The sequence below is a fragment of the Phoenix dactylifera genome, chromosome 11, assembly GCF_009389715.1.
Source record: "Phoenix dactylifera cultivar Barhee BC4 chromosome 11, palm_55x_up_171113_PBpolish2nd_filt_p, whole genome shotgun sequence".
Lineage (NCBI taxonomy): Eukaryota > Viridiplantae > Streptophyta > Magnoliopsida > Arecales > Arecaceae > Phoenix > Phoenix dactylifera.
In genome coordinates, this window is record NC_052402.1 from 1,959,663 (window position 1) to 1,974,530 (window position 14,868).

A 14,868-nucleotide genomic window follows, 5' to 3' on the forward strand; every position below is an offset into this window, starting at 1 on the left:
CTTACGGGAAAGAACTCTGACGGCTAGGGTTCTTGGCTCAACCAGATTTTTTAGGTTTATAAAGGGGCAAGCTATGTAATTATTAGATTTTAATGGGGGCATTTTTGTCAAAAAGAGAGCTTTCCGAAAAAGCTGAAACAGCTTCCTCCCAAAAGCTCCAAATTGGAGCTTCTGCCAAAAAGCTGTTTTCAGCTTCCCGCAAAAGCTGAAACAGCTTCTTGGAAATTTTACCAAACACACTTTTTTCCCCAAAAGTACTTTTGGAGGGCCAGAAAGTGCTTTTTGGCCCTCCAAAAGCTCCCCCAAACAGGGCCTAAAGCTGGCTGAAAATAGCAAATCATTGCCACGCAGAAACCTAAAAAAGCATATGATATCTAGGTGTTTGAACTTTGAACAAACATTTATGAAAAGCTTCCTGAAGTAAAACTTATTTTGTAGCTTATAGTCTAATTTAGAAGGTTTATTTCCTTTTATGGTAGTGCGAGATGGAAGTGGAATATGCTAGCTAGATCTGATATTCATTCATATCATGGGACAAGAGTGGATAAGGCCATGCTGGCCTGATTCACTTCTTTTTTTTTTTTTGGTGAAAAAAAAGGAGGGGAGGGGGAGGGACCAGCCCACCCGCATAGCAACCCCATTACTGAGCCCCCCTTCCACTAGGAAATGTTCGATACAGGTCGCAGGTTTCGCGTGCCTTCCCCGACCCGTGGGCTCACCCCACTGGGTTCACCGCCTCACGTGTAGGTACGTCACCCCAGTGCCACCTTGGTACAAGTGGAAGGAAAGCATAACCGTCAACAAGCCAGCCGGGCGTGGGGCATCCGGTCCTCTAATTTAATCGACGCCCGTGCGTTTCGAACCCGGGCAACTTGGACGGAATTATCGCCAAAAATTTTCTTCTCATGAAAGTACTTTTAAAATACTATTATCAAATATCTATTCTTTGTAGGAAGTACTTTCCTGCTTTAAAAATTGTAAAAGTATCTTTTTTTTTTAAGTAACGCCAAACAAAATCGTGTACAAACGCAAGTTGCTCTTATGACTTGCATAGATGAACAATTTCTTATGACGAAGGCTGTCGACAATGTGCACATTCTTTGGCGGTGATATTGGTGGCCTTGTATTCACCAAATAGGAGATAAAAAAGAGGCGGCTCTCAATTATTTTTTTATCACTAAGCTATAAAACTATTATACAGTGCGGGAATGGCGAGCCATGCTTAACCAGTATCATCAAATATTTTTAGTGCTCATTCTCTATTGATTTATTTAATTCACTAGGATGTAAAAATGATGCAATCAGATCCACCCAACCTGAAATTTGTATTGAGAGAATTTTTTTTTTTTTTTTTTTTTTTTGCTAAGGGAAAAAAAGACATTCGCCCAACCTGAAAAGTTTTGTCAACCGGAAAAAATCCACCCAATGGGCCACTGCGAATATTGTTTAACCTAGCCCAACCGGCGAATCGAAGCACGTACCGACTAGGACGTGGCGCAGGTGTTCGTATCATTACGTACCGACTCGTCGGCAGTGACAACTAATTCCCAGCCCCCCGACGCTGCACGGCACCATTTATTACTTAAAAATATTGTACATCAGTACGACGTTCAAGATCACGTGTATCAACTTGAATTAAATAACGCACCCCCACCGTCCACCCGATGGTCCCCCATCTATCCCCAGTGCTCTTGCACTCCCTAAATTTTTTTGAAAGAAATGGTCCGATGGTAAATTAATCCAAATGATAAGGGCATATTTGTGCAAGAAACTCGAGCCACCGCTCCTGCCCGTGGCGGCACGAAATGTTCGAGGAACAATCCCGTACCCCATTTCCGTTACCAGGAATTTCCCTCTTTTGCCCCTCTAATGGTCCCGCTTCTCAACCAGAACGGGGGCAATTGCGGGAACTAAAAATATCGCCGTGCCGCTTCGAGAAGCGCGGGGCACCCACTTGCGGCGCGTGAATTCGAATTTACCGCCGGGCCTTTCCTTTCTCCCTCCATTATTATATATATTCGACCCCACTCCTTTGTTTAAATTAAATCCCACACGGCGCTGTAGCGGGCAAGGAGGGGAAGAAGAAATCGAAATATCCCGCTGCTTCGATCGCCTGCTTTGATCGCCGTCATGAAGAGATCCGGGGCGATGGTGGCCGCCGCCTCGGCCGTCGCGGGCTCCACCGCCGCCCTCACCGCCGCCGCCTCCTACACTGCGGCGCTCTCCGATTCCTCCTCCGATCCCAAGTCCCAACCTCCTGCCCAGGTAATTGTTTGCTAATTTGCAGCTGGATTGACCTAATTTCTATTTTTATAATTTTCTCTTCTTCTCTCTGATTAAAATCAAAGAACGCGTCGTCTAAGTTGGTATTTATTCTTCTAGTCCGGCGAGAGCGAGGAGCAGCGGCGGTCGTCTTCCGCGACGGATAGATTTGCTCCGAGATTCGATGGATTGCGGTTTATTGAGACGCTTGTGACGGCTCATCGATGAGGATTAGAAAGCTAGGAGTGCCCGCTCTCTCCTCTCTCTCTTCTTTCTTGGCGTTAGAGTAGCTAAACATGTCTGATGATTGGTGAAATGTAACGTTTGATTGGCTGTAATTGTAATTAATCTTGAGAAAGTGGAAGGTATTTGCTGTGATCATTGTTATGCGGAGAAAAATTGTGTCCGTTTCGGGGAAAGAGTTTGGAGAGGACAGGGAAGATTCCTTGCTCATATGGTGCTGGGTTATTAATTGAACTATCCCAATTCTTACAAAAAAAAACACCCAAATAATGTTTTTAGAAGTCAAACTTATGCTACGCCTAGCTGGCCAACTTTGAAGCAGCGAGCTGGCAGGTGTGAATTCACGTGGTAAAGACCAGATTGGTGCCCGAGTGGCATCAGCAGCAGTGGAGGGGGCAACTTCTGCTTCAGAACATTCGGGCTATGATAATGGTGGTATGGTTTTTCAGAGCAAGTATATTTTTAGAGAGGCAAATGAAAATTGTGAACTGGATAGCTTCTTATGTGACCAACTATTCCGAAAGCATCCTATAGGTTAGAAGAGAAGAACAGATCTTATTAAATGTATTCATACTAGAACTATGTGAATCATCCGTTTTGATTAAAAAAAAAAAAGGAAGAGGAGAAGCCAGATTGGTGCCAAGAATGCTCAGGAGTCTAGCTTAAGCCTTGGCTGCTCCCTTATTGAGAAGGTACCCTTATTGAGAAGGTACGGCATTTATTATTTATTAGTTTAGAAGCATTTTACAAACAACTAGTTCATGATGAGCATTATTTTTCCAAATTAGAAGACAATAATCGTCATATAACATTGTTATAATGTCTAAAATTGTGGATATAAAACTGTGGCAATCTAAGTAAGACCAGCACAGAAACATATAATTACGCGATGGCACTCCAAACCACTTCAGGGCTCACACATGCCATGTCTATGTGCAAATTCTTGCACTAATTCCTTAACCTTGTCATCCATCGAATTTCGAATGCATGATTGACAGAGAAAAAGCCGTACTGGGACCTATAAATAGTATTCTAGGAATACTTGCAAAAGTAGCTCTTAGGCATCGACGCCAGCTCCACCTCAGGATCGATCTGCTCTCTCGCCTTTTTCATTGAATGACTTTCCACGTACTATTAGGGGTCCCTTGCAGCTTCTCACGGCGGAAAAAAAAAAAATCTATGCACCATTAGAGGAAGATTCTTTGGCAATGATGGGATGGAGCAAGTAATTTTGATTTGTTATATTATTTATAATATCTAGTTGGCCAAAAATATTAGTATTTTTAGGCAGGTAACTCAAATGAAATTATCAAAATAATCTGGTGACCTTTATTTCAAAGTAATTCGATCTTCGATGATTTAGAATCATTGTATTTGGTATACTATGTTCTGAGTGATTACAAATTTTCAGATATCCACAAGTAATTAATTTAATATTCAATAAAAATTCAAAATCACTCATCATATAATACCAAAGTGAAAATGACCTTTGATATATTCTATAAAAATATATTTATTAGTCCTATAAATTGTTAATCCTATAAAATATATTAATTATTATTATAGAATTAATATTTATATTTATACTTAAAATGTATTTTTAATATTAATAATTATTTTGATTAGAAAAATAAGGCAAACAGAATTAAGATATTAAATACTTTTATTATATATATAAAGTACAATAATATATTTCAACTATAATTTAAAATTATCATTGAATAATAATATGACAATAATATAACTAATGATATATTATAATATAATATATCATTATATAATATATATAATATCAATATAGTATAATATCGTATATATAATATTGACATGATATATTAACGGTGTTGATATATCAATTTTTTTCCACTAGATTGAGGAATATTTTTATCCTCAACTTTTAGTCCAAGATGACTACTCTAGGGTAATCTTCCAATCTCAAAGACGAGCATCCCATTACTGGATTGGGCAGTAATTTGAGAGGTGAGGATGATTTGGGATCACTGTCGTAAGATCTCTATGGTGCAACTAAACACAGTGATTTTATCGCCTCCACCCACATCACTTTTGATCTTGGAATGATCACCCTATACCAAACTTAAGATATGAGATAGAGTACTAGATTAATTCTTCTAAAAGCCTCCACTCATGCTCATGAGTTTCTTCAGGTTGCTGGGAGACTCTTGACAATAGAGAGTATATGTGGCTTTCCTTATGTAGTTGCTGTGCGCTCTCAAATAATATATTCTTTTTGAAAGCCATCACCATCTTGCTTCTTCAAAGTCAATTTTGATGATAGTGTGCTCGATATAGATGTTTTTAGTAAAGCTAGTTTTGTTATTCGAAGTGCTGGTAGTTTGCTAATAGTAATAAATGGTGTTAGAATTTTTGATACTGTAGTTTCTATGGTAGAATTGCATGCGGCTTGGGAATGATTGGATTGTCTTATATACATATTAAGAGCTTAACAAATTTGTTTAGAGAAAGATTCGATGATAATTATCAGATAGCCTTTTGATGTACCTCGTATTGATAGAAGTCTTCATCTATTTTTGCAAAATTATTGACGAACGATGCATTTGTTGCTATTATTAGAAGTTTTGCCGAATCTGGCAAACCATCCGGACCAACAATTAGACTTGGTCCGTACTATCATTGGGGCCTCCACTTATCCACTTGCACAAGGATCCACTCGTACATGAGTTATGTCCGCTAAACAGAAATTCTAGCTCCCACTTCCCCATTGACCATGATACATACACCTTGGAATTAAGATTTGAGTTGGTGAATGATACAAATAAACATCCAACTATCTATTTTATTGTTAAAAAGAAACCTCTCAATGCCTCTGTCTGTGAGGCTGAGGCTCCACCTCGTGTATCTTTATTATTATTTTTTTTTACTTCCCCTAAATACGCCTTCTCACAATTACACATTTTCCAACTAACATATTCTTGGTTCTTGTATCTCATCTATGGTAGTAGCATAGAACATAATAGCTAGTAAATCCAAAGAACCTTTTTTTTTTTTTTGTCCTTAAAAAGCGAGCACGTTGCAGGTGTTGCACTCTAATTGGTTTCGTTGAAACTCGTCCTGGAAGCAGCAAACAGGGCCCACTACATAGTGGGCTAGTCAGAGCCCACCAGATCCTATCAGAGCACAAAGACAGGCCCACCAGAATTATAATGGTAACTACGAAGGAGAGCCCGGTTTCTTGGAAAAAGTCTCGCTTCTCCTACCCGGTCGGGTCTTGAGGTTCCCGTGACATGAATGCCAGAAGGAGAAGGTACGGATACCAGAATGGAAACCCACAGGCCGGCCGCTAGGCCCAGGCATCAGTGAGGGAAGAGCTTGGTCGGCTGGCGACCAGCGCGGCGCGAGGAAGAGAGGAGGAAAGGCCCGGGGCGCGGCATGATGCGTGCCAGGTGTGGATTTGCTGGATTCCAATATTGCCTTGGAGCAAATGGGACAAATAAACTGTAAAGGATTCTCTTTACGGGAGGCCTTAACGCGGTTGCCAGGACGTCGCCATGTGAGATGCCTTCAATTATATCCTTCCTCCCAGGCTTATTCCTTCCAATATAATAATGTCCGTCCTTTCCATGTAAGAGTGTGTAATGAAAATCCCCTGTACTCCTTGATGTGGTGAAGGTAAATTTTGAGGGCTCTGCTGCTGGTGCATGGTTACGTATTCTGGAGGCCATCGAAATCATGCAAAACTTGCCAATGAGGTGGTAGCTCAGTGGTACCATGATCTTACTTGCAATCAAGTGGATCCGATTTCGAAACGCATGGGCGTCGATTAAATTGCGGAGATCGGATGCTTCCTGCTCGGACACGAGGTCTGAAAGGGCGTGTTGGTATGCTGGTAGCCTCGATGGTGCCAAGTGTAACGTACTCACACGGAGAGTTCGTACCGAAGCTCAGAGGAATAATCGAGCCGACCCTACGAGTGGGAAGGGTATGAGTAAAACCGGCCAGGGTACCCAACATACGGTCATTTCTACCTGCATCGAACATTCTTCTGATGGGGTGGATGCCCAGTTAGGAGTTGCTACGCGAGGGTGAGCTTGTCCCTTCCTTCTCCCTCCCCTTTTTTCTAGCAAAAAAAAAAAAAATCATGCAAAACCTGTCAGGTATGGCTGGAGGGAGATTCTATCACTTTATATCATGGACTCGAAGATAACTCTTTTTTTTTTCAAGATATTTTTGGCAGATCAAGAGAGCTGTGTTCTAGATTAACTGGTTGTTTTACAAACAAAATTGTTGATTATATATTCATTTCAGCAAATACAGGCTTAAGAGTTTCGATCTTCTCTCATTAATGTACAAGGATTAGTATTATTGTGGATTTTTCGTAGATGGATGTAATTTTCAACTGATAGAAGATGTAACCAATGTTTGATGGCAGGTTCACTCTTTCTTATTTAATGGTGAAACTTAGGCAGATTGAATATCTAGCATGACATTTAGTATTCAACGGTTATCCAACTGGATCCAGTAAAAATATTAACTATAATTCATGCTTGGTTTTGTCTTCACACATGACAGTGTTGGAGCCCTCCATGTTGGTTAGTCTTAATTGGCAGATTTATCCTTTCGTTTGCATGCTACGGAAACAATATAACCTAAATTAGATGATAGGAAAACATACTAAACTAAAAAAAAGTTGAGTGAGATAACGAATTTTATTATTTGTCGTATATTATCTATAAAATAAATCATGTATAAGTCTAATGTACAAATTTTGTATGTAGTCCATACGAGGGTTCCATGTGACATTAATTTGGGTTAGATTCGAGTAAGGTTGAGATGTTCATGTCTTTGACTTGAACTAGCCGAATCTTCGATTGAATTGACATCTTCTATTCTCGACCTAAATTCAAAAGTGTTAGACTTTACTAACACAGACCAACTGATCCGTTAGGAGATTGAAAGTAAAAATGGAAGTTGTTGCTCCTATGCATTGAATGGATGCTGGTACAGCTAAGATATGAAATAATATAAGCATATGTATATATAGTATAAATCAAGCTTTTTATTGTTGAAAATATATATTTTATCCAATCAACAAACATGGAGTAATGCATCACACAGACCTGTTTTTATCGCCCGACAAAATGTTAAAATGTAGTTTATTGCAATTTTTTTGGGGGAATAAAAATTATTACAATATCGAGAACACAATCCAATCTAATTACCAAACCAAGCACAATCTTCATGTGTGCTGTTTTCCTATACAAGAAAATTGAACCATCCGAGCAGTACATATGTATTTCTATGCGTGATCCGAACCCACTGTGTCTCAAAAGTCTTTTTAGACTTTTAGCAGAGTTGTTCCCAGAATTATAGCCTTTTCCCACATTCTCGCTGCCGGACACTGGCTTACTCAGCTTGTCGCGTTTGCAACTTTTTTGCAGGTGATAGTCTAGTTGCTTGTCATATTTGCTACTCAATAAATACGGCAAAATCTCATATCCTTTAGATGGCATTCAAATTTGAAAGGAATGCTTATTCAAGTTCAAAGAGTTCGGCATTTGTATTACAGATTATCTAACTAGGGTTTCAACTCATTTAATCAACGTTTCTTTCGCTTTGGAAAGTCAAAAAATAGTAATGGGTGCACCATTCCCCATAACAGCCAATAAGCTCTCCCCAGGTATGGGGACCACATCCAGATCCTCAAGTCAGCATAGAAGGGTGCCGATCTGGGTGCGCGTGAGAGTTCGTGTAAAATATAGTAAGAAAACAAAAATCTGAAAAAGGTGCGATAAGGAAGATACAAATACTACAATATAATGAATAAAATATAGCAATATTTTTTTGTTTTCTTTAAAAAAAATAAGTGTTTATAATGCGACACGCTTTTTGCGATCTCACTCCAATTGAGCTGCGATAGGCTATAGCCGGTCTCAGACAACTTTCGGTTTTATCTTTTACATAGATGCCTACAGTTGTAGGTCAAGGGAGTGGATTCGTTTAAAAGGAGGGGTAAGGATATCAATTTTTCAATAGATGCATGGAAGGGGAGGCATATAGATATCATAAATTTCCGAATTCCGGCTTCCCACTTGGCGTCCGCTTTCGGTTTTCGCTTTGTCTGCTTTCTCTCTCCTAGGGTTTCTTGGATCTCTCCGCGCTGTGGCCGCCAATCCGGGCTTCTGATCGTCGATTGGTTCTCTGAAATCCCTCCGGCGTGGGGGTTGTTGAAGAATCTTCGTAAGTGATCTCAGACTCTCCCTTTTACCCAATCGATTTAGTTCAGATTCGAGGAATTTAGCCGCTTTCTCCGGGAAGAAGCGACCGGAGTTTTATGGGTGGATTAGGGTTCTTGATCTAGGGTTTTAATTGGTAAAGGTGGCCTTTTGTTGATTCATTTTCAGTAGTTTTTCTTGTCATAGTCTCTTGCTTACTGTGATTCAGAGGGTCTGAAATTAGGGATTTATTCAGTTTTGCAAGTAACCGGACTTAAGGATAGATTCGTTTACTTATGATGGCACTCTGGGGTTTGAATCACGGCTTCTTTGCAACATCAGTTCTATTGTTGTTGTGGGTTTGGAATTGAAAGGGATGAGGGATGACAGAAGGTTGAATAAAATATGGTATGTACCATAGATTTTATACTTGTTGTTCCGCAATCGTTAGCGTTCTGATAATGATAACGTTAGCGTTCTGTTAAGTACAACTGCCTCATTGATTTCTTCAGATCTGCTGTTTATATAGAGAAATTCGAAAAAAAAGATAAAAAACGCCGGGCTAGATCTGGTCTTATTGCTGCTGCTGATATTTGCCTCCTTTTAACCAGTTATTTTTTATGCATCTCTACTTAATTCATAAATAGAAATAATCAATCCAACGACGTTGATCTCATTATGTGCCTTTTTGACTTGAATTTGCCCTTAAAGTTTCTAATATGCTGTTTCCTATTTTGATCTTATAGTCTGAACAGATGTGTAAAAATATCTTATTGTTATTCTCGTACTCCCAGTGCTTCCTGTTTTGCTTCATCAAGTATTTAAAGCATGATGAACAAGACTCATATTACTTAATTATCCATATTAGTTTTGCCCTTTTAACTATTGCCCTTACTCTTGGTATTATCATGTTTTGTTGAATTTCTTTTAGATCATTTGTTTCTTTGGGAAGAATGTTAGGTGAATCATAGCATATATTCTGTTGACCGTATTCTATGCTCACTAGTGAATAGCTGAAAGAAAGCCTGATTTCTTGTGGGCTTATCTCTTGGGTAGATCCACCCGCTTTTGGGTCTTGGGGATCAAAAATGATATGAGAAATGCTTTTTTTTATATTAAAAAAAAGAAGGAACAAAGGACATGTTTTAGCTATATCTGATTGCTTCTCATTTTTTACTCAGAAACACAAGATAGCAATGGAAGTAACCCAGATCCTCTTAAATGCACAATCAGTGGATGGTTCAATTAGGAAACATGCAGAAGAAAGCCTGAAACAATTTCAGGAACAAAATATTCCTGCTTTTTTGCTGTCTCTTTCCAGTGAGTTGGCAAACAACGAGAAGCCAGTTGATAGCCGTAAATTAGCTGGCTTGATTCTTAAAAATGCCTTGGATGCAAAGGAACAGCATAGGAAAAATGAACTTGTTCAAAGATGGTTATCTTTGGATATAGGTGTAAAGGCCCAGATCAAAGCATACCTGTTGCAGACCCTTTCTTCTCCTGTTCCTGATGCTAGGTCCACGGCATCCCAAGTTATTGCTAAAATTGCAGGTATTGAATTGCCTCAGAAGCAGTGGCCTGAACTCATTGGCTCTCTACTTTCCAACGTACACCAGCTCCAGCCTCATGTCAAACAAGCAACACTTGAAACCCTTGGTTATTTGTGTGAGGAAGTTTCTCCACAGGTTGTTGACCAAGACCAAGTGAATAAAATACTTACTGCAGTTGTTCAGGGCATGAATGCTTCTGAGGGGAGCACTGATGTCAGGCTGGCTGCTACACGAGCATTGTACAACGCATTGGGATTTGCTCAGGCTAATTTCTCGAATGACATGGAGAGGGACTATATCATGAGAGTTGTTTGTGAAGCGACTCTGTCACCCGTGGTGAAGATACGACAGGCAGCATTTGAGTGTTTGGTTGCCATCTCGTCTACCTACTATGAGAAGCTTGCATCATACATGCAGGATATATTTAACATTACAGCGAAAGCTGTGAGGGAAGACGAAGAGCCTGTTGCTCTTCAGGCTATAGAGTTTTGGAGCTCAATCTGTGATGAGGAAATTGACATCTTAGATGACTATGGAGGTGATTTTACTGCAGATTCTGACGTCCCTTGCTTTTATTTTATTAAACAGGCTCTGCCTGCTTTAGTTCCTATGCTATTGGAGATGCTCCTTAAGCAGGAGGAAGATCAAGATCAGGATGAAGGGGCTTGGAATCTTGCAATGGCTGGGGGAACATGCTTGGGTTTAGTTGCAAGGACTGTTGGAGATGATGTAGTTCCTCTCGTGATGCCCTTTATTGAAGAAAACTTAATAAAACCAGATTGGAGGCAAAGAGAGGCGGCAACATATGCATTTGGTTCTATATTGGAGGGCCCATCACCAGATAAGCTCATTCCCATTGTGAATGTCGCCCTGAATTTTATGCTGAGTGCACTGATGAAAGATCCAAATAATCATGTCAAAGATACTACTGCATGGACTCTCGGAAGAATATTCGAGTTTCTTCATGGCTCAACTATGGAAACACGTATAATAACAAAGGAAAATTGTCAGCAGATCCTCACAGTCCTGCTTCAGAGCATGAAAGATGACCCCAATGTTGCTGAAAAGGCGTGTGGTGCTCTCTATTTCCTTGCCCAAGGTTATGAGGATGTTGGTTTAGCATCGCCATTGTCTCCTTACTTCCAGGAGATTATTCAGGCTCTCCTTACTGTTACCCACAGAGAAGATGCTGGAGAATCTCGCCTGCGAACTGCAGCTTATGAGACTCTGAATGAAGTTGTGAGGTGTTCAACAGATGAGACAGCTCCGATAGTGATGCAGTTGGTGCCAGTTATCATGATGGAGCTCCACCAAACTCTTGAGGCACAGAAGCTGTCATCTGATGAGAGAGAGAAACAAAATGAGCTGCAGGGCCTTCTCTGTGGGTGCTTACAGGTCATTATCCAGAAGTTGGGGGCATCAGAGACAACAAAGTATGCCTTCTTGCAGTATGCAGACCAGATAATGGATCTCTTTTTGAGGGTTTTTGCTTGCCGAAATGCAACAGTTCATGAAGAGGCTATGCTTGCTATTGGTGCTTTGGCATATGCCACAGGTGCAAATTTTGTCAAATACATGCAAGGATTTTATCCTTATCTGGAAATGGGTCTCCAAAACTTTGAGGAGTATCAAGTCTGCGCCATTACCGTTGGTGTTGTTGGAGATTTATGCAGGGCATTGGAGGATAAGGTTCTGCCTTTTTGTGATGGAATCATGACACAACTCCTCAAGGATCTGTCCAGCAATCAGCTGCACAGATCTGTGAAACCCCCAATTTTTTCTTGCTTTGGCGATATTGCTTTGGCAATAGGGGAGAACTTTGAGAAGTATTTGATCTATGCTATGCCCATGCTCCAGAGTGCAGCAGAGCTATCAGCACATGCAGCGTCTGCCGACGATGAAATGCTTGAGTACACCAATCAGCTCAGGAATGGAATTTTGGAAGCATACTCTGGCATATTACAAGGTTTTAAGAACTCTCCAAAGACTCAGCTGCTGTTGCCTTATGCTCCTCATGTCCTTCAGTTCCTGGATACTTTGTACAGCGAGAAGGACATGTGAGTTTCCAATTCATATATCTTCTTTCATTTATTCTTTATATGCATCATCAATTATTTTGCCGATGATTACCTCATGTTTGGTTTCTTCTGTTTATCAGGGATGATACAGTGATGAAGACCGCAATAGGTGTTCTGGGAGATTTGGCTGATACTTTAGGCAGTCATGCTGGCCCTTTGATAAATCGGTCTGTTTCGAGCAAAGACTTTTTGGAAGAATGCTTGTCATCTGATGATCATTTGATTAAAGAATCTGCCGATTGGGCTAAGTTAGCCATCAGTAGGGCGATTGCTGGTTGATGATAATTCCGGCGTCTTAGAGGTCTGCATATGCATTCGCGTCGTGTCAAGTCTGGTCTGGGATTGCATGTGTTCGGTCATCACCTGTTTCGCAAAAAGGCTTTCTTTTTGGGCGGAGTCACGAGTTGTTGCTAACTCATGCATCTGCAACTGGAGTCGGGTTCCCCTTCTTCATTCGCACCAAGAGGTGGGATCATTGTCCCTTCTGAAAAAAAAGCTGGAGGGTGCTCTGTTTTTGTTGCCTGCCTGCCTATGACCTTTGTGTCACAGTCAACGTCAGTTATGCTCATTGCTCATTTTATCGACGACCTTCCACCAAAGCTATCCTTTTCCAGCAGGCAAGCAAATTTTAGGTTTGGCCATTGCAAGTGAATAGCAGCACCCAGTGCTGCACAAAATTTTTACCATCCTCGCAAGAGCAATTTCTCGTCTCGTCATGCTCTCCACTGTGGTCAAGTTGGAAATGTATATTTCCTGTCCTGGATTCTGCCTTTTTTTCTTCTTCTTCATAATCTTCTTTTTTGGGATTTTGTCTTGGTCTTGCACTGTTTAAAAGTTGGCGAGTCTGCATTTCATGATCCCCTGCCTTTGTATACGTCGAAGAGTTGCGGTATGTGGTTTTCGTCTTTTGCATTACCCATATGTACTCAGGCTCTATATTTGACATTAGTCATTTTATCCTGTTTACAGGTGTCTCAAGCATTCATTTGCAATGCTACTGCATTTATGTAGATAACCTTTGTTAGCCCACCCTATTTCTGTTTTTTTCCCAATGGGTTTTTTTTTTTTTCCTGAGATCATGCTTATCCGTGTAAACCATCATGAGAGGTATTGTGCCTGTATGTATCTTATCTGTTTGTAGCTTGTTGTTTGTCTCATGAAATGGGGCTTGTGCATTTTTTTCCCCAGGCCTAGTACCGTTCCAGTTGGCAGATAATATGAATCTCTTATATGGTTTTGGGCAATTAAACATCATATGGCTGCTGTACATCTATGTGTTTATTTTTCTCCGATAATTTACCGTTGCATTAGTTCTCATTATTAAATGGCTGCATAGACTTTTAAACATGATACCATAGCATGAGAGGGGTGGAAGGCCGAAGAAGGTATGACATGGATCCTGCGCGGTGACTCTTTTCTTTGGTGCATTCCACCCTTGCTAAGCTCAGATCCTCTCTGGTTCATGTTTCTGACTGACCTTCTTGGTTTTGGTCATCCACCATCCATGTGGCTTCCACGAATCAAAGGCCAGCGATCTCAGTCCTCGATAACGTCTACGTCGATTGCCAGTATTCTGCCTCCATAGAGGCAGAAACCGATTCTTTGCCAATGAATAATATTCGTTAAAAATTACCTAAGAATTTTTTCTTGGTTTCCTACAAATTAAAGCAAATCTAGTCCGGTCGCATGGACCTAAGCCTGAGGGATTGATGGGCCGGGATGGGCCGATACATCGTACGTGTCGGCTTATAGTTTCCGGAACAGCACGGCAAGAGAGGGCGACCGAGATGTTTCCTCGTCCCCACCGGGTTCGCGCGACGAGAGACCGCTCTCGAGGGTGTCGGTGCAGCTACGTGACCGATGTGGGCCCTCGCCATTGATGTGGCTCCGAGTCTTTCCATTCTTCCCGGTCTGTTTTCCCTTTCCAATCTTGCTTTTTTTTTTTGGGCTAAAATTTTGATATGGAATTATTAAAACATAGAGGACCTCAAGTTGTTGTTCTTTTCTTGGATAGATATGATTTTAGAATTCTTACACTGTTCATGGATTCTAATGCCCATATCGGTCTGTTCCCCTTTCAATCTTTTAGCTAAAAATTGATTGCTGTTCTTCTTTATTCAGATTTGCTTTCCTTACCTTGGGCGGACGTGTTTTTGGGAACTACCCGATGTTTATATTTGCGTTTTCATGGTCGAGTTTTCTTTTTCCTTTTTCTAGTTGATGTACGAATTGACACATGTGGATGCTAAGCGTAAGACAGTGTTGTTTCTGAAGAATGAAAAGATGAAAACTTCTATTTCATGCGCATCTAACTCTACAAATCAGATTTAGGCATCCTGGTCCACAGACATTAGTCCATTACTCCATTTGGTCGGCGGCATAGAAATTTAACTAACATTACCTAAATGCTTGCTCAAGCATCAAAGGATGCTGATAAGGTGGCAAACGGTTCGCTCTTTCTCGTTCCCGATGGTGCTTCTTGACGGGAAGAGACTATTTGTTTTTTAACCGATGCCATCTTTCCGGGCAACGGCATGGTTATCT

At 40.7% G+C, this 14,868-nt stretch overlaps 2 protein-coding genes across 3 annotated transcripts; both read left to right on the plus strand.

The window, feature by feature from the left end:
• Positions 1 to 2,026: 2,026 nt before the first annotated feature.
• LOC120112315 lies at positions 2,027 to 2,658 on the plus strand. The gene is made up of 2 exons (XM_039131221.1): positions 2,027 to 2,265; positions 2,383 to 2,658. The coding sequence occupies exons 1-2, from the start codon at positions 2,131 to 2,133 to the stop codon at positions 2,488 to 2,490; spliced, it is 243 nt and encodes an 80-aa protein (XP_038987149.1). The 5' UTR covers positions 2,027 to 2,130; the 3' UTR covers positions 2,491 to 2,658.
• Positions 2,659 to 8,549: 5,891 nt separating this feature from the next.
• On the plus strand, positions 8,550 to 13,573 carry LOC103718970 (importin subunit beta-1-like). 2 transcript variants are annotated; one of them, XR_003387953.2, is made up of 4 exons: positions 8,550 to 8,721; positions 9,878 to 12,303; positions 12,405 to 13,213; positions 13,294 to 13,573. XR_003387953.2 is itself a non-coding variant. In XM_008808013.4 (3 exons), exons 2-3 carry the CDS (start codon positions 9,893 to 9,895, stop codon positions 12,601 to 12,603), a joined length of 2,610 nt encoding a protein of 869 aa, XP_008806235.2. In that variant the 5' UTR covers positions 8,550 to 8,721; positions 9,878 to 9,892; the 3' UTR covers positions 12,604 to 13,568. The 2 variants fall into 2 exon arrangements, 1 of the variants encoding a protein (XP_008806235.2); XM_008808013.4 differs by having other exon boundaries at positions 12,405 to 13,568.
• The last annotated feature ends 1,295 nt before the right edge of the window (positions 13,574 to 14,868 follow it).